The sequence below is a fragment of the Gracilinanus agilis genome, chromosome 3 (genome assembly GCF_016433145.1).
Source record: "Gracilinanus agilis isolate LMUSP501 chromosome 3, AgileGrace, whole genome shotgun sequence".
Classification (NCBI taxonomy): Eukaryota; Metazoa; Chordata; class Mammalia; order Didelphimorphia; family Didelphidae; genus Gracilinanus; species Gracilinanus agilis.
The window spans coordinates 590185395-590205651 of NC_058132.1; the positions used below are offsets into that span (position 1 = coordinate 590185395).

The 20257-nt window shown below is 38.3% G+C and overlaps 1 protein-coding gene across 1 annotated transcript in view; it reads right to left on the minus strand.

Annotated features, from left to right (window-relative positions):
- Positions 1 to 5154: 5154 nt before the first annotated feature.
- EPSTI1 (epithelial stromal interaction 1) overlaps positions 5155 to 20257 on the minus strand; it is a 110849-nt gene continuing 95746 nt past the window's right edge. Inside the window, exons 10-12 of the mRNA XM_044667398.1 lie at positions 18677 to 18750; positions 9842 to 9941; positions 5155 to 5235 (exon numbers count right to left, since the gene is read on the minus strand). Of these exons, the coding sequence (XP_044523333.1) occupies positions 5227 to 5235; positions 9842 to 9941; positions 18677 to 18750 (183 nt within the window). The 3' untranslated portion in view covers positions 5155 to 5226. The remainder of the gene's footprint in view (positions 5236 to 9841; positions 9942 to 18676; positions 18751 to 20257) is intronic.

Consider the following 20257-nt stretch of genomic DNA (forward strand, 5'->3'; position numbering starts at 1 on the left):
CCAACAGGATAGATGAAACTTGGGGGTAAAAAGTGCTGGATCCCATCATGGACATCTCTCTTATTCCTTCTTCTGGTCTCTTTTTGTTTTTTGTTTATTTTTGTAGACACCACAATAGCAAAAAGGAGTTTAGCACTAAATGGTCCATACCTTACTTGCTTACCTCTTGAAATCAAAATGCGCAAAGATTTTTTATAAAAACCTTACCCTCTGTCTTAGAATCAATGTTGTGTATTGGTTCCAAGGCAGAAGAATGGTAAGGGTTAGGTAATGGAGATCAAGTGACTTGCCCAAGGCCAGAGAGCTAGGAAGTGTCTAAGGCCACATTTGAACCCAGGACCTCCCATCTTCATATCTGGCTCTCAATCCACTGAGCCCTGCGAGCTATGATTTGAAGAATAACTTGTGAATGTCTTGCTCCAGAGAAAGAACTGATAAATAGAAACAAGAGAGACAGGATTTATATATGCTTTTTCTGTTTTGGTCAAGCATTCTCTTCTCGAGTAGGGGAATTTTAATGTACCCAACAAAATAAAAATGTGATATGGTATGCTTGAAACACAGCATCTTTGTAATAAAATAAAATATCTGAATGAAAGTTTTCACATTAATTGGTTATATTCAGCGGTGGGGGAAGACATGAAAACTGAAATTTCTGAAAGTCCTGATACTCCCCGCGCCCCCAAAGCCTATCATTCTAAGTAGATGCTGAGATTGATATCTTCTAGATCTAAATCTACTATTTCCTCCTCTGAGTTATTGTGAGGATCAAATGAGATATTTGTGAAGTACTTGGCACCTAATAAGTACTCTACAAATGTAGTTGTTGCCGTTCCTATTGTTATCTGGTGATGGTTAATGGAATTCAAGCAGCTGTGCCTGCAAACACAGAGCCCCTTTCCTCTTACAATTCCCATACTATAGCCCCCTGATTATAGGGGAAACTGATCGTCAAGGACCAACAAACACAGAGGGCAAAGCAGTGGAACAAGTAGCAAGTTGGTGGCCAGGCTTGGCAGGTGTCAAGCTAAGGTGGCTGCCTGCCACAAAAATAAAAAGCCAACATAGAGAGGCACATTTAGAGTCCGTCTGGCTGCATTTCTAACACAGCCAGAGGGATCTGGTTTTGACCAAATAAGGAAATGACAAGGACTCAAAGTGGACCCAACAATTTACATGAAATTCAGCAACACCAACGCTGAAAGCCTCAATGGGCAAACGAGAGCCAGAGAGGGAACAGCTGCATTATTTACTGCAAGAGATTTGCCTGTAAACATTCTGCTCCTGGCAATTACTTTGGCACTGCCCTTTCCACTCTGCCCTTGTCCTCATACGGTTGGCAGGACTGTGTGGAATAGGCAGGAGTTCATGCTATTTCTTTACATAAAGAGATTATTTTCCAAAATAATTATTTCAATAGAGTGGTTGGCATCAGAGATCTCTTAAATTATTAATAAAATAGTATAAACTCAATCCAAATGATTAAGCAGTGATGGCTATGAGCAAGGCGATGGAAAGCACTAAATGTGTAAAATTTGACATTATACTTATGACCCCATTTTAAAGATGAGGAAACCAGACTCAAAAGTTAGGCAGCCTGATAGTAACAGAAAAAAAGATTCTAACTCCTGTCCAAGTCTTTGGTGCTTTGTTATAGCATTCTGCCTGGCACAATTTTAGAGTGCCTCAGGTCAATTCAATCACCAAGAATTTATTATAGTCCTACTTTTTAACCATACATTGTGTAGGAGATGGAGATACAAACACAGAAATGAAACTACATCTATACTCAAGAAGTAAAGTGAGTTGTTCTCCCTCTAAGATGCTTTTGTTGTTCAGCTGTTTTTCAGTCATTTCTGACTCTGTGACCCTATTTGGTGTTTTCTTGGCAAAAATACTGGAATGGTTTGCCATTTCCTTCTTCAGCTCAGGCAAACAGGATTAAGTGATTTGCTCAGGCCACATAGCTAGGAAGTGTCTGAGACTAGATTTGAACTTGGGAAAATAAGTCTTCTTGACTTCAGGACCAACACTATCCACTGTGCCACCTAGAAGTCCCCCTCTAAGATTAGAATGTACTAATTATATAATCACCTTAATGTAGGGTGAAGAAGATTGTTGTATTTTTTATTTCAATGTGAGGAACTCTCAGTTTAAAATTCTCACCAGATGAGTGCCCAACAGTAATATATAGTCTTAGGAAGTCACTTGGGCATGAAGAGTTTAAGTGAGTTGCTTATAGTCATGCAGCTGGCATATATTTGGTTTTTTAAACCCTTACCTTCTGTCTTTGAATCAATACTGTGTATTGGCTCTGATGTGGAAGAGTGGTAAGGGCTAAGCAACTGGGGTTAACTAAAGTCACATTTGAACACAGGACCTACCATCTCTTTGCCTGATTCTCAATCCACTGAGCCACCTACCTGCTGCCCTCCCCCCACCCGCATTTAGCATATATTTAGAATCAGGAATTAAACCCAGGTCTTCCCAATTCTAGGGTCAGGTCTCTATCCACTATGCAGACTGCCTTTTAAGGGAGATTTATGAAATAAAAATAGAAGGCTCAATGACTTTAATCTTAATAACATTTCTTCAAAAGTGCAATATTTAAGAGTTGTTTGGGAGAGCTTCACTGAGTTCATGACAATAAGTCTATCTAGGAGAGCAAAAAGATACTAAGACCATCCACAAACCAAACGGCACCTAGTTCAGCATCCAAAGTGTCAGAAACAAAAGTCCTACATTAGAAAACTCCAGTCTGAAAATCAGATTTGATTAGAGGGGTTGAAACCAGAATGGGCACTGGTACTACTAACATTATAATTTAATATCATTAAATTAAAATGGAAGCAAAAAGAGAGGCTAAAGCCCTTGATCAATTCTATATAGAGTATGTAATGATGAGGCATTGACTAAGTTAACCAATGAAGTCATCCCACTCCACTAAAAGATGAAACCAATCTCAATCATTGACTTTACTTTCAAATCAATTAACCACAGGCTTTAGACCAAGTATGAAAAGTCCTTGAAAATGGAGCAATGTTTCACAGTAATCTAGACAGGTTTAAGAAATTTGATCACATCCTATGAGTCCACCCCTAAAATTCCAAACTAGATGAGAACTGGAATTATTCTAGAATTCAGATTCCTGTGAGACTTGAACAAGACATACATCCTAAGTAAGTTCATGAGGGAAAAGTGGTCAGATAGGTGGCTCAGTGAGTAGGGAACAAGGCTTAGAGATGAGAAGGTTCAAATCTGGACTCAGACACTTCCTAGCTATGTGACTCTAGGCAAGTCATTTAATTCTCATCGCTTTCTGCCTTGGAACCAATATTCAATATTAGTTCTAAGATGGAAAGTTAAGGGTTTGGGGGGGAAAACCCTGACAGATAACAGGAAATGAAAGGAGGTGAAGATCACTTCCATTTCAGTGTCCTCTATTTCTCCAACCCCCCTTTTGGCCCAAGAATGCCCTTTCCAGCTTTGAGGGGTTTGAAGGACTTGGGATTTCCCAAGTTACTACTGGTATACTAGGGGAGCTAGCTGATGGCAGTGTCTACACTGGGAGCCAAGATAAAATTGGATGTAGATTCATAGCTCCACAAGAAGTCCAACAAAGAAGCTATGGAAGAACTTCATGAACATCTCATGAAGAATTTTTAAAAATTTTCTAGCAAACAGTTGTCTTTTTACCACATGTGCTCTCTATAATCTTAAGATCACTTTCCCCGGATTCTGTATGTACTTATGAAATTGGGTGTAACAAAAATTTGTTTAGAAGATATTGAATACCACAGGGTGATGTCTTTACTTGATATGAATTAGATTTAAGGGAGGCAGAAGTGCATATAGTCAACAACCTCATTCTTTCCTCCAGAGTCATCAAAATTCAGTGGCAAGACAAAAGTCAGGATGACTGGCAATGGCCCAGGGTACAATGGATAACCTTGGCATCTTCAATATCTGGACTGAGCCTTTAGGCATTCCACAGCACCTGCTTCAGTCACCTTCCTAGCCATTGGAACAAATTGTTCTCATTTGTCCATTCCATCAAGGGAAGTCTTCACAAGCTATGAGGCACTCGGAGGACGATCACCTCTGCGGATTTACCAAATCTTTCTGAGGACTGCTCATCCACTTTTGGTGTCTACCTTTCACTCAACTCTCACAGATGGCTCCAAGAAGCTGTAGCATGGTCAGCAGACACCTCAGTAAAACTGTTTTGGCAGACAGATTAAACCAGGCTGAAGGTAACCAAGAAACCTCAAATCCCACTGACGGATTAAGAGCATGTGGACCCCACTCTTGTTTACTCCAAGCACATACTTTAGTAAATACCCTTTTCTGAAAGTTATTTCAGACTGGCTGACTCAATGGATCTCTGATCAATAATCTTGAGAAAAAGCATACTGATGAGGCCCATGAGATATCTAGCATTAGAGAATACAACCCTTTATCCCCTTAGGGATACTTTTAGGAACCTTGAGGGGATCCAGCAACCAAGGTTTTGGGGACCAAATTCATCAATACAACCGGGATCTGGGATTTAGATGATATTTTTATTTAGATGTTTAGATGGCTCTGATTTAGATGATATTCATAAGAAAACACAAAAAAGAAACACTTTTTTCTTTAATTGGCTGATATAAAGAGAAGGGATCAACAATTTAAAAAACTATTTCTGAAATAATTAATATTTTATTAGTAAATTTCAATAAAAGGAGATTAAAATATGCTTAATTTTCTATTGTACAAGTTCTTTAGCTAAGAAAATGATTTAAAAAACCCCAAACAACTTCAACAAGCTGACCTCCAATTTGTTTGAGTATACAGAAATCCCTCATGGCTTTAAGTATCACCAAGGGGGCAAATATTTTCTTTCTCTCATTCCTTTAGATCCCTACGGTTGCTATAATTATACTTCTGACAAGAGGCAAAACAAATTACAAAAATAATGAAACATTTCACTGTCATTAAAGATTAAATATGAACTCGCTAATCAACTGCTGAAAATACCCATACATAATGCAAGGGACAGACTGGTCATTGCAGATTGCTCACTGAAGTGGGGGTGATGCAGAAGCCAAAGCAAAAAAAAAAAAAAAAAAAAAAAAAAAAAAGTCTCACAATGGAGCTGAACAAGACTGCATTAAAAGAGAAAAAAATATCCCCAGGGCTTTTTCAAGGTCAGTTGACTAAGGCTGGATGAAAGTGCAGAATGTCTCAAACACCCTGAAAGAAGAAAAAAAAAAGAAAGAAAATTACCTCAAGCAGCAAAACATAGTCACAGCCATTGTGGTCCAAAGGGAAGGAAGTCCCTCAAAAGAAGGGGATGAGGGGGGGGGGGGGGAGTGAAATTTCCCTATTACTTTATCAAGTCTAAATGATTATTTTAATTATGTAAAGCACCAGTATAAGGATTTAATTTTCTAGTCTAGTTGCATTTGATTCACCCAATGGTCTATCTGCAGACATATTAATAGCTTGGTGAGTGACATCTAGCATGCTGTGTTCTCAGAGATAGTCAAACATGGCTCATAAATAACAGTTGCCCAAACAAATATTGTTGCCCGACTACATAGTTACAGTGAGGACTTTGGCACACTCAGTGCAGAGCAGTATAATTTCAATGAAAATACTTCTTGAATACATTATATAGCAATGATTAGGTATGGGTCTTTTTGTTTTGTTTTGTTTTTTGGGGGGGGGGTTGTAAAGGCTATCAAAAAAGAAGAGAGGATTCTAAAATTTATCGGGCAGATTTTTGTTTTGCGCTTTTTTTTTTTGAAAATCATGCCAGATAAGGTTTAGGTATAGGACCTGGAAATAAAGGGATTGACTTAAAGGATCTTTCAAATCCATGATTCTATCCTTCAGTTACACAGGAATAAAGCTAAATGTGTTCTGAGTTTCTACTATGCGTAAGGTATGGTGTGCTGCTTGGGAGGCAAAGATAAAGGATGCAGGGTGCTGGGATTTGGTAAGTTTAGTACAGCAGAGGTCATAAGACAAATAGATAAGAAATTTTTGCTCAGAGGTTTGAACCTATAACTTTATTTGTAGGGAATTCCTATTAGAAGAGAATTCCAAATTCACGCACAAAGCTAACTGGGTTGTAGCTCACAGTGGGAGAGAGGGAAATAATTCACTGCTATGGGCAAGGTACGAGGTCAGTGATGGCGAACCTTTTAGAGGGGTAGGTGATGTGAGCAATGTCCTCCAGTGACCGGGAGAGGAGCAGCCCAGCCCTGTGCCCCTCTGGCTTTCTAGTAACATACTCTGGCAAACTTTGTGCTGGGGCAACAATGTGTGTGCCCACAGAAAGGGCACTGAATACCTACTCTGGCACATGTACCATAAGTTCAACACCATGGTGCTAGGGGCTTCACATGATCTCATTTGATCTTTTCAACAATTCTGGGAAATAGGTAGGTGTTATATACCCATTTTATAAGTGAGAAAACTGAGGCAGAGATAAAGGGACATCTATTGACTTGACACCTAGTACTTGTAATGAGTATTTGTTAATTAAGTAAGCAATGAGCTGGAGAGTTTCTTATAAGCAACCTTATTCTCTAATTAACCAAGTTAACTAATTAATTTTTATATGCTCCACTCACTGTGTTGCTCTCATCTTAAGAGTGTTAAGAGTAGGCGAAGTGACTTGCCCACAATTGCCCACCTAATATATGGACAACTAGGTGATAAGATGGATAGAGCACTGGGTCTGGAGTCAAGAAGACCTGAGTTCAAATCCACCCTCAAACCCTTCCTAGCTGTGTGACTCTAAGCAAGTTACTTAACCTCTATTTATTTCAGTTTCCTCATCTGTAAAATGGGGGATTATTATAGCCCCTGTCTCCCAGAGTTGTAGTGAAGATCAAATGGAATGACTATAAAGTGCTTGGCACAGTGCCTGGCACACAGGAAGCATTAGAGAAATGTTAATTATCATTATTATTGTTATTATTATTATTATGTCAGAGATGGGAACTGAATCCAGCTTCCTGGCTGTAGGACCAGCCTTTTCATAGTAGGATCATGGCATCCTACGTGAGCTGGAAGGGACCTTCATCAGCCATTTATTCCAATGGTCTCATTTAACAGATGAGATAACAGATACAGAGAGATGGAGTGATTTGCCTAAAGGCATACAGAGCTAGTGAGAATCTGATCCAGAGTGTGAGCCCAGATAGCCCAACTCCTAGGTTAGCATTCTCTATTCCACATGCCACACGACCTTTAAAATAATAAACACTAAGAACAAGAGAAGTCATAGTGTATTCCTAAGAAGGGTCTGAAGTTTTAGGATTACTAAAATTAAGGAGAGATCGCCTCTGAGAGAAGAAATGTGGAAGGGCTTCCTGGAGGAAATCTGTATCTAGCTTTGGAAAAATGGGTAGAATTCTGGGAGCCAGAGGTAGGAGGAAGGGTAGAAAGAGGGAATTCCAAGAGTGACATTTCATCACCTGCTCTTTTCTGCATATAGCCCACTCCTTCAAATAGATTAGAAGTTCCTTAAGGAGGAGGAGCAGGTCTTGTATTCATAAATATTCTGTTTTTAGGGCAGCTAGGTGGTTTAATGAATAGAGTGCCCAACCTGGAGTCAAAAAAATTTATCTCCATGAATTCAAATCTGACCTCAAACACAGACAAGGCGTGTGACTCTGGGCAAGTCACTTAACTCTGTTTGCCTCAATTCCTCATCTGTAAAATGAGCTGGAGAAGGAAATGGAAAACCACTCTATTATCTTTGCCTCAGAAAACCTCAAACGAGGTCATGAAAAGTCAGACATGACTGAAACAACTGAATAATAACAATGAAAATTATTCCTACCATCTCAGTGCCTAGAACAGCATCCTACATATTGCATATGTGATGCATTCATATTGAATGAATGTAATTTCATATTTAATTATATTCATTTTCAAATATCTCATGCTATAGGCAGAAAGTAGAACTCACTAATTAGCTTTTGATTCTGTGCTATTTTTAAAGCTTAAAAAAATCCACCAACCTGGAGATTAGTATACCAGTAAGATGGGCCATTGTGAAATAAATTAATTGGAGTGGGGTTGGGAGGAAAAGAGATCCCTTTTAGACAGCAATAAAATGTAGCTTAAACACTGCTGGCTTTGGGTTTTAAATTACTGTTATTCAGCAACACTGAATAGAAAATCTCAACAAGCTTTCTCTTGACATCGCCACAGGAAGGAGTGACCTTCATTTGACATTCCTGGGGTCATAGATCTAAATGTCTCCAAAATAGTCTCACTTTTTATTTACTCTTCAATATTAACTATAGTAATAATGATTTGACAGATAGCATTAAAAAACTAAGTTAAGCTTCTTCTCTTTCATCTGAAGAATTTGCTATCTAAATGCTAAAAGCAGGGAAGAAACAAATTTGGGGGAAATGGGTAGGATACACAAGAATTATTCAGACATTTGTCAGTCATGTCCAACTCTTCATGACCACATTTGTGGTTTTCTTGACAAAGACACTAGAGTGGTTTGCTGTTCCTTCTCCAGCTCATTTTACAAATGAGGAAATGAGGCAAACGGGGCTAAGTGACTTGCCCAGGGTCACACAGCTAGTAAGAATCTGAATCCAGATTTGAATTCAGGGAGATGACTCTTCCTAATTCCAGGCTCAGCACACCAACCACTTTGTCACCTTGCTGCCTAATATAGAAGATGCAACATAACAAAGGAAGTAGAGCCATTATTGCTTCCTGTTTACTTGTCCAATCCAAAGGCCAGTGACTAGTAGCATATAATATGATAATCTCTCCTGTGTGTATATATTTTTATGCGCTGGCACACACACACACACAAAAGTAGCATTTAAAATGTAAAAATTGTTTTGCTTACTTGAATATTCCCTAAATTGGCATACTTTTAACATAATCCATCAACCTATCATGCCCATTCTAATTCCTCCAAGGTAACATTCACCTCTAATAGATGAAGCTGTCTCAAAATAATGACTTTCCTCCTTCAAACATTCATTTAAGTTTAATTTTCTCTAGATTTTCCAGTTCATCTCACTCTGCTACAACTTTATAATTTTCTGTCTTCTTTTGCTGATTTCTATTTCCTCAATACCTTCCTTTGAGCAGATCCATTTGTTAACTTGGGAGTTTATTTAAATTTTCGGGTTAATCCAAGTATCTTGGAGCCCACGTGCAAGGAACTAATCAGATTCACACCCATGTCTAAGCGTTCCTGGCACTTCGGTGCCTTTGAGTATCATATCACTTCTATGTGAAATATGCATGGTGAAAAAGACTCCAGACGTTTCTTTCCTGAGATCTTTGAGAACATTTCGTTTTTTTAAAGTTGCACATGGTAGGAAGTTTCTGGTTAGCAGCTTATCATTAAAAGAATGAACTAACGGTTCCCTCAAATTTTCCCTGAAAGACTGTGTTCCTGGATCATTCTATTTGGCCAGCTATCTTTGGATGAAAATCTTCTGGAACATCCTTTAAGAAGTTCATTTATTTTTGTTTTAGGTCTGGACACTGGGTGATGAGGGGAAAAAAAGAATCTTGTTTTCAAGGCAATCAAGCTGAGAATGAAGGGCAGGTGTTATTTTTCATTTTGATAAGCCAGTGCTGAAATCAGGCCCTTTTTCCACCCCCTTTTCCCTCAGATGCTATTGTGGAATTTATAGTAATCACACTTCACACTGGCTGACTGCCCATCACAAAATGCCGAGTAATATCCAGGGAGAAGGCTACAATTTTTTTAAACAGATTCTCACTGTTTTAACTCAACTTTGAAAGATGATTGGTTGGGGGCGGGGGCGGTAGGGTGTAATAAAAAGAAACTCACCCAGCCTCTGCCACAATTCATATTTCCAAAGCCACCAGATTGGAGGAGGCCACCTGGTTGACTTTTGCCTTGTATTCGGTCCAGAAAAGCATTATTTACCCTTAAAAACAATGAAAAATGCAAGTTAGTGGAAAGCCTGCTGCAGGCTTGGGAGATTTTTGAGAACCTAATGCGCTATGTGAACCGACCATACAGATTGCTTTTCCCCCCCAGCTTAGGAGAAATCTGCGGCAACCTTTCTTCGACATAAACTATCCTGACATGCTGATAACAGACACATACACTGGAGTTGGTGCCAACTTTGGCTCAGAGCACCAGGGCACAAATGCTGTTTTCCACTCCAGCCAGTTTGTGGCATGCCCATCCCCAACTCTAGCCCAGCAATAATACTGCAGAGACAGCTACATCCCACCCCTTGGGGGACATTGCATGGCCAAGTGGGAACCCCAGAGGCCATCTGAGGATAGGAGGCAACAGATGGGGGCATCCGTGGCTTTAGCAGAAACGAATCGAGAAGTACTTAACAGAACAACCTGGGGGAGGGGGGGGTCTCAGTATAGTGACAGGGAAACATCTCTCCTTTGTCCTGGAATCAGTAGTGCCTTCAGGGGTGATCACCAAGGAGAAGACAGGATGAGAGATAGGAAAACGAAGCATAGGAAGGGAGAGAAGAAGCCGAGGAATGGCTGTACAGCAAAGAGGCATCCACTGTGCCAGCTGTTTCTCCCCAGACTGCATGAGATGTTTCAGATCTTTAAGTGCTACCATATTGTGCCTTACTCAATGCAATGAGAGCTGTATGCAGAATCTCAATATTCTTTACCACAATCTGTTTCTAATAGGGCACTTTTAATTGATATGAGACAATGAGGTGAGACAAAGTATAGAGATTTCTGAATTTGAAGTTAAGAAGACCTGAGTTCAAATCTCAATTTAGTTACTTAAAATCTAGGTGACCTTGGGCATTTTACTTAACTTTCATGTTTCGGTGTCCTCATCTGAAAAATTGGTATAATAATAGCACTTACCTAAGCTTTCAAAAGAGGTGACACACCAAAGCACTTTGTAAACTTCAATGTGTCAGATAACTGCTAGCCATTATTCTTGTTACTGAGATACTAGAAATGGAACAACTCTGTGATATGACTTGGGCATCTCGAATTCAAAGAGCTTTAAGAAATTTGAGGTATTTCATTCCAAAACTTAAATATAACGTGTTTTTTTTCCTTCTAAAAAGCTACCATTCATTCAATTTTTAAGTCTTTTCACCAAAAAGTCTAATTTTAATAAATTTTATTTCTTTGTTTTCAAAAGAAATGTTATTTATTTTAAATCTAACACTACATATGACACAAACAGGTCATCTTGAATATATTCCTCTTAGTAGGATCTAATTTCCTTGTCATTAAGTTGTTTTTCAGTCATGTCCAAATCTTTGTGATCCCATTTGAAGTCTTCTTGGCAGAGATCATGGAATGGTTTGCCATTTCTTTCTCCAGCTCATTTGATAGATGAGAAAACTGAGGCAATCAGGGCCAAGCGATTTCCTCAGGGTCACATAGCTAGAAAATATCTGAGGTCATATTTGAACCCAGGAAGATGAGTCTTCCTGACCCTAGGTCCAGCATTCTATCTATTGTGCCACCTAACAGTCAATCTTTAACTGCTAGTATGGCCAGAATTTTATATCACCAACTCTTTAATATTCATTTTGAGTTCTCATGACTCTTTTAGCCCTTCTTTTTTTTTTAAATGAGAGACTCTATGATTTCTTTTTTTTTTTTAATTTTTTTTAAACCCTTAACTTCTGTGTATTGGCTCCTAGGTGGAAGAGTGGTAAGGGTGGGCAATGAGGATCAAGTGACTTGCCCAGGGTCACACAGCTGGGAAGTGTCTGAGGCCAGATTTGAACCTAGGACCTCCAATCTCTAGGCCTGACTCTCAATCCACTGAGCTACCCAGCTGCCCCTATTTTAGCCCTTCTGAAGGAAGTTTAAGTTACCATTTTGTTTAAATTACCATGGCAATTTTTAGAAAAAGAAATGATATTGGCTACTTCTAGATTCTTTTCATAGCCAGGTAAAGAAGAGGAAGGGAGAAATGGGAAAGGGAACATTGATTAAGGTACGAGTCACTAGCATCATTCTCAAATATATAGCGGGGAGGTGGAGATTTGGATTTAGGAAGACCCAAGTTCAAATTCAGCCTCAGACACTTATTAGCTAGGTAACCCCAGGAGCAAGCCAATCAACCTCAAATCAGTTTCCGTTTTCTCATCTCTAAAATTGAGATAATAATAGCACCATAATCATAGAGTTGTCAAGTTCAAATGAGATGACAACACAAAGTGCTTTGCAAACTTTAAAGATCTGTTTAAATGTCAGTTCTTTTAAGTAAAATGTTTTAAGGTAAATAACGACAATGCCTCTCTGGAGATTTGTGAGCTTTGAGCCAAGTGACTTTATGGTGGTGAATCAATGCCTAAGTCATTTTTTGGAGGATTGAAGACCCTAATAAATGGGGGGAGGAGGGGAAGGCCTGATTTGTTTAGAGCTGTGCTAACTAGTCCCTGGACCCCAGTTAATTTGCAATTGATTCTTTCCTCTCTGGATTATAGCTGTCCATTCCTAGCTTTCTGATGCTCCATGATATAATGGTGACTTGGATTCTTAAGATTAAAAAACTATACTTTTAGAACTTCCTAAACCTCATTACCATTTTAATGAGCATAATTTAGCTGAAGTGGCCAATAGTAAATAATTTTTCATAATTTCCCCTACCATGGGGAAGGAGTAAGCAGAACATGACTAATAAGACTCGAGAGCTGAAATCATGACAAAGGCATATATATCTCTTCAGGAATCAAAGTTGCTGCTGCTGTAGTTGATATTATAGATCTCATCCTTCAGGTTTTTTTGGTTTATTCCAACCCTACCCCTCACCCACCAGGTTTCTCAGTCACTTACAAGTCTAGTCTGATCTCTAAAAAGCAAGATGTGCAGATTAATTTCAAAACAAAACATGGAAAGAGCTATATGAAATTATGGAAAGCAAAACAAGAAGAACCAAGAGAAGAATATATACAGCTACAGAATAAATGTTTGAAGAATAACTTGTGAATGTCTGCTTTCAGAGAAAGAACTGATAAATAGTAAGACTAAAGAGATAGCTTACATATACTTTTCTGTGAACTGATGGATGGGGAGGTGAGAAAGAAAGGGGAGATACCTGGGAATTTAATTAACAATAAATAATTTTTTAAAGCAACATGCCCTGTAAGAGTACTAGTTTAGGGGTTAGGGGGTTCATCTATATGGCAGGATTCATAGGCTTATAGATTTAGATCTTTAAGAATCTAGAGATTTAGTCTTAGCCCCTTGTTTTTATACAAGATGAAACTCATGCCTACAGATAAGTAACTAAGTTGGGTCTTGAATCGAGATCCCCTGGTTTTAAATATAGCACTCTTTTCATGACACATTTTTTCATTTCTAAGTGCATTCTTCTCAAATTATGAAAAACACTCACCTGACCACTCAGGGACAGCAGTTCATGGACAATTATCACTTTGGAGAATTCAGTACTTAAAAGAGCCTAAGAAAGCATGATCTTTGAGAGGAAGGACTGCCTTCCCTTTTGTTTTTGTATCCCTAACACATGGTAATGGTGTAAAAATACTTGTTAATTAAAAGACTAGATTTTCTCTTTGTAATTACAGGTTTCTCTCAATGGTAAGAATAGGCAGTGCCTTGCTCAGTAAAGGATGATGAATCAATCAACAAGTATTTGCTTATTTATTTTCTTCAAAACCCACAACTTCTTTCTTAGAATGGATACTAAGGATTTTACCAAGGCAGAAGTGCAGAAAGGGCTAGGAAATTGGGGTTAAGTAACTTGCCCAGGGACATGCAACTAGAATCAACAAGAATGTATTAGGTACCTAATATGTGCCCAAGACTGTGCCACAAAGAGGAGATATGAAAACAAAAATGAAATCTCTGTCCTCAAGAAACTAACATTCTACCAAGTTCTATTATGCAAGATAGCATATACATATATTGTTACATATAGAATACATACAAAATAAATCACAATGCAAGATAAATGAATCTCAAGTCTCATCAGGGAGTTAAACTGAATGAATGTTTGGGTTCAGCAAAAAACTTGATATTTAACTTTAACATGTTCAATACAATAGAATGTAATCTCTTTGATTGTATAACTTTTTTCTATTTTTGTATGTCCAGTGGCTCACACAGTGCCCATCATGGTAGGATCTTATAAAATGGTTGTTGACTAAAAAGATCCATAATTTTGTTATTATGGACAATCCTTATTTGCAAAAAAATAAAAAATTCATCACCTGATAGCCAACATGCTTTTGATAAACCTACTCAAATAAGATGGGCCCTGTGTGTAAAAACTTTTCTAGCTTGGCAGGATCTGATTAAGTTTATACTTTTGTTACCAGCCTTTAAGAACCCAAGGCCACCAAAAGTCACAAAATTGTTCATATTCTTTGACCCAGAGATAACACTGCTAGGTCTCCACCACAAAAGGATAAAAGAAAGAAGAAAAGAATTCACACACACACACACACACACACACACACACACACACACACACACACACACACGGGCTCTTTTTGCAAGTGGCAAAGAATTAGAAATTAAGAGGATGCCCATCATTTGGAGAAAGGCTGAATGAATTATGGAATATTAATATAATGTAAGGCTAATTTGCCAAGAAATGCTGAAAGGGACCACTTTCAGAGAAATCTAGGAAGACTTCTATGAACTGATACAGAACAAAGTGACCAAAACAAGGAAGTCAGTTTATATAAAAATCATAACTTAAGAACTCTGATCAATGCAATGATCAATCATGATTCCAGTGGACTGATAAAGCATGCTCCTCTTGACAGAGAAATAATGTTCTCAAGGTACAAAAGCAGATGTATATAAAGCTACAGAATATATGTTTGAAGAATAACTTGTGAATGTCTACCTCCAGAGAAAGAACTGATAAATAATATGACTAAAGAGAGTTTATATATACTGGATATATAATATATTTTGGGTATATATGTATATAATGCCAATGCAGGAATTTGTTCTGACTATTTTTGCTACAAGGGTTTTTCTTTTTTCTGTTCCATTGGGAGGGAGGCAGGAGAAGGAAAGAGGGGAAAATAGATTTTTGCTCATTAAAAAATACTAAATATAATAAAATTCAAATGTGTCCTTAGGAAGCTCGGTCTGTCAAAAGAGACAGGAGTTGGGGCAGCTAATTGGGTCAGTGGATTGAGAGCCAGACCTAGAGAAAGAAGGTCCTAAATTCAAATTTAGCTTCAGATACTTCCTAGCTATGTGACCCTGGGCAAGCCATTTAATTTTCACTGCCTAGCCCTTACCACTCTATATTATATAAACACATATATGTGTATATATATATATATATATACACACACACATTACATACAATATATGTTATATGTAACAAATATATATAACCATATTTATGTTATATACATAACTAATATGTATATACTAAATATTGGTTCTAAGACAGAAGGAAATGGTTTTAAAAAAAGAGAGAGGGAGCAAGGAGAAGAAGAACTCAGGGTCATTTCTGCAATTCAATGAGGTATCAGAGGAAGATTTGGACAGAGATTTATTTTAATAGTTTTAGAAAATATATAAGCACTCTGGTTTCCTAAAATGTTTTAATATAGTAAGTCAAAAAATGTAACTCTTGGATACTTTTGAAGATTTAGAAAATTATCTGCCCTTGGTTACTTCTTGATTCTATTTAAGTCCCTAATCCTTGTTCAGTCTTTTCTCTCTGGAACTTGTACTCCACTCCTTCTGAATCAGAGTGTCACAGTGTCAGGCTCAGGTGTTAGATGAGCTCATTATGGAATTCACTTTAAAAGAGTTTAAAGAAACCCCTGGAGGTCTCTACCCTGGAACTCAGGTCTAAGGTTTCTTCCATGTGAGCCTCTAACAGGGAGACAGCAACTGTCCTTTTTGACTCTAATAAAATTATACCCCAGGAGAAAATCTCCCTTGGGTCCTCCCCAGATATCCTGTATACAGCTCCTGCTATTGCACTAAAAAGTGGAGACATGGAAATTTCTTAAGCTGTTAAAAATGCTCCAGTAATGAGGCCCGGTGCCATGAAACATGCTTTAAAGAAAGGATCAGCTGTTTGGAAAACTGATGGCTGGATTTGTTATTCTGGGGGATTTCTTGATGGATTAAATTTGGATGTAGGATTTAATTATAACTAGCGCAAAGAGAAGAATGGAGGGGGCAGAGAAATCCACTCTCAGACCCAATAGTCAGGGTATTCAACAGCACAGAAAATGAATTCAAAGAACCAAAGTCTGAGTTACTAAAATACACAGATGCACATTCTCACCACTGATAAGGACTTTTTTTATAAGGTGCCCTTTTGAAGGCCAGGTCCATAGAAATGGAACCTGCCCACTAAAAGCTTGACCACTTTCTCTAAGGAGCTTAGAGGCCCCTCAGGCACAATCCAATTAATCCTCAGAGCCATCCAAGAGAAATATAGGAACTCACTATCAGAAACTGGTTTGTAAGAAATACAATAATGAGTTTCCCAATAGAAAGTACTTTTACAAGAAAATGAAAAACAGCTAAGAGAAATTTGATTGAACTGATTAGATACATCCAGTTTTTAGCTGAGGCAGTTCATGCCATAAAATGACAGGATCTTGGTGCCAAATATGGCAATGTCTAACTAGCCTTAGACAATATACTTTTATTGTTTATTAGAGTTATCATATTTGAGAAATCTTTAGTCTCCTCATAAGAATATGAGAGGTGGCAGCTAGGTGGCTCAATGGATTGAGAGTCTGGCCTAGAGTCAGAAGTCCTGGATTCACAGTATTGATCCTAGAATGGAAGGTAAGGGTTGAAAGAGAAATAGAGACAGAGAGAGAGAGAGGGAAAGACAAAGAGGGGAGAGGGAGAAAGAGAAACAGAGAGAGGGAGAGACAGAGGGGGGGAGTGAGAGAGAAAGAGAGAAAGAAAGAAAAAGAGAGAAAGAGAAAAAGAAAGGGAGGAAGACCTAATAATAATCACAACTGACATAATATTTTAAGGTTTGCAAAGCAGTTTACATACACTATCTCAGTTGATCTTTAGAACAACTCTGAATTAATAGAGATATTGTCCCATTTCAGAGATGGCAAAACTGAGGCTGAGAAAGATAAATGTTTTACTCAGGGTGACACAGCTACTAAGAACCTATAGATTAAAAATCTCAAGAGATTTTTAATTTTAACCCATTTTAACCCATTTCTCTGCCTCCGAGTCCAATACACAAATCATTACTCTGTGCTGCCTCAAACTGCTACCTAAACCGACCACATACAGGTCATTTAGCAGCTCATGGAAATTTCCATTTATAAAATGAGATCTGCTCTTCATTCTTCTCCTTTTCTTACCTTTTTCACTTCAGTGACAATGAGAAGGTTAATGAAATAAAAGATCCCAAGATTTGCCACTCACCAGAAGAAAATTACTCTTTTTTTTTTTAACCTTTACCTTCCATCTTGGAATCAATACTGTGTATTGGTGACAAACCAGAAGAGTGCTAAGGGCTAGGTAAAGGGGAAATGACTTGCCCAGGGTTATACAGCTAGGAAGTATCTGGGACCACATTTGAACCCAAGACCTCCCATCTCCAGCACTGGCTCTCTATCCATTGAACCACCCAATGTCTCCAAGAAAACAACTCTTTCTGGAGACATAGCCCCTTTTACCCCTTTTGCAGCTACTTGAGTCATTCTTCCACTGCATGAAATAGAGCTTAATGGACAGAAGGTGCCAAACCACCCCAGAAAGTGGCCTGTGTTTAAGTGGACCTCTTCCAAAGAATATTGTTGTCCTACAGATGAGGCAATTCACCTGGGCATGGAGTTTTGTGGTATAATAGTGAAATCAGGCCAAGTGCTAATGTCTAACAAACCTAGAATTAAGCATACATTTTTCTCTATTTTTTTAACCTTTTTAAAAGTTTTTTTTTTAAATTAACCTGTGATTTCATTGATTTAGGCAACTCCTAGTGAACAAAATCCATCTACCAATGAAAATCAATTCCTGCTCTGCAAATTATCATCTTAAAACATAAGTAATTTGTTGTCTGAAGCACTGAAAGGTTAAATGACTCGCCCAGAGTCACTTGGCCACCTAATGTCCGAGGCAGAAATTGAATGCAGGTCTTCATAATGCCAAGGTCAATTCTCAATCTATTACACTCTACCACTTGCTGCATCTAGAAACTGATGGCATCCCTACCCATAAGAAATAAGAATGAACAATTTGTTGAAATTTGAGGTACCCGTTTAAATCTTTTTACTTAGTCTTTATCAAAGGAGGAACGAGTGGGCTTTATCATTTCAATCAGGAAGCCCCATATCTGGAGGTTAAATCAATTCTAGTAAAATAGAGTGTGTAACAACTCTCTTTCCCAACAGACCTTATGAAGAGCAAGTGTGTGTCCTAGGAGACAAGGCATTCCAGTGAAATATTACCTGAATACAGGGACACACACATACCCCCTCTTCCAGGGCTCAGCTTGGGCTACCCATGTTGGAAAACTGATGATGGCCCATGATCACAACAGCTCTGCAGATGGGATGAAGCACCCTCCCCCAACAAAAATCAATAATGTAGAATATAAAAATCCAAGACCAAATCCCCAAATGTGCTTCCTCCTATTGTGGTATTTTCCTAAAGCATTAAGGAAACTTTATAGGCAGTTAATTTTAGCAAGCAGGCCTACTTTATTAGCCAATTATACCTCCTCTGATCATGTTGGCGAGCTTTTGTTCTTTCCTCCTCTTGCCATTGTCGTTTAACTTCCAGTAAGTCACCCTGGGAACAATAAAATTGGGGGGGGAAAAAAAAACAAACAAATGGTTTTTAATTAACATAGCTGTTCAGGAGACAACCAAATTAATTACATATTTAACCTTAACTGGTGCAATATTTCATTTCAGAAACTTTTACTTAACTTCAGTTTCCATGAGAAATTAATTTCTTACATAATAAAGCAGCAGCCAAAATAATTATGGTTCAGTCAAAACAGCACCGCTCTGCGACTTCCAAAATGTGAGATATAAAGCTAATGAATACTGCTCAACAAAGCACAAAGCGTCTAGACACTCGGGCATGAGGTGCCATATACATAGAAACATCTGCAGAATAAACTAGAGTGACTCGTTTCTCATCTCAGAGAATCAGTCTAAGGGACATACATCGTCAGGCTTGCTGAGACTAATTAACCTCTCCAGGTGTGACCCCAAATACCTTCGCTTTGCTTTTTTCTTTCACCTTTTGCCTAATGAACTTGTATCGGCTTGCAAATGTTAGCCCAGATTTCAGAGCGAACCAAGGTGAGTAAAATATATTCCCCTTGGAAAATGAGGACTCACCTATTTCAGGTAAGGTACTTCTTTTCAGACAGACCTCTGGGCTCCCTGGAGAGGTAATTTGTTGCAAATATGGCAAAACTTGACTAGAACTAAATTACTTGCTCCAGGCAGCCTGGTTGACTTCTTGGAAGTAGCAATTTATCTTATACAGGTGAACATTTAACTTCCAAGGGAAGTATTTCACTTACCTCATTCCACCCCAGAACTAGGTCTAAGATCTCATTAATCCCCACAATAGTTCTCTTAAGAAGACAATGAGCATTATCCCTATTTCAGAGAAGGAAAGGATCTAGAAAATGATCTGGCCAAAGTTGGAAACCAAGTCAATGGAGAAGCAGGATAGTTTCTCTTTAAGAGAGAACTATTAAGAGTAAATGATAAACATGACCTTGTAATCCAAAAGCACTTGAGATTCATTTGTTGAGAGATATATATTTCTGTAAGAAATTCTAGAATAGGAAGAAAAGATGGACTGGCCATAGCTCAGGGAGAAAGAGAGCTCCACTGGTAGCCTCTTGGCGTTAGGAATAATTAGAATGGTTCCATCATTGGGGATGAACAACAAAACCCCTGTGGCAACCTAAAAGAACATGGCAAGAGACATATGGGATGGGCGGACATGGATGGAAGCATCATTTTTGAGGGAACTTCCAAATTGGCAAGATTCTAGATCTATTTGATGGATGGTATGTACATGTCTTAAAGTGGGTCATAAGGGATAGACAGACATGGATGGCTTGTGTCAGCATCATTTGAGGAAACTTTCAAATGGACATAAACCTGGATCCATGTGTATGTATGTGTGTGTGTGTGTGTGTGTGTACATACACTCCAATGAATTTAAAATCCATTACTGAAAAGTTGAATCAAGTATGTGAATCAAAAAAATTCAAATCTATCTTCGTACTGTACTACATTTGTTCCATTTAGACACCAACAAAACCCCA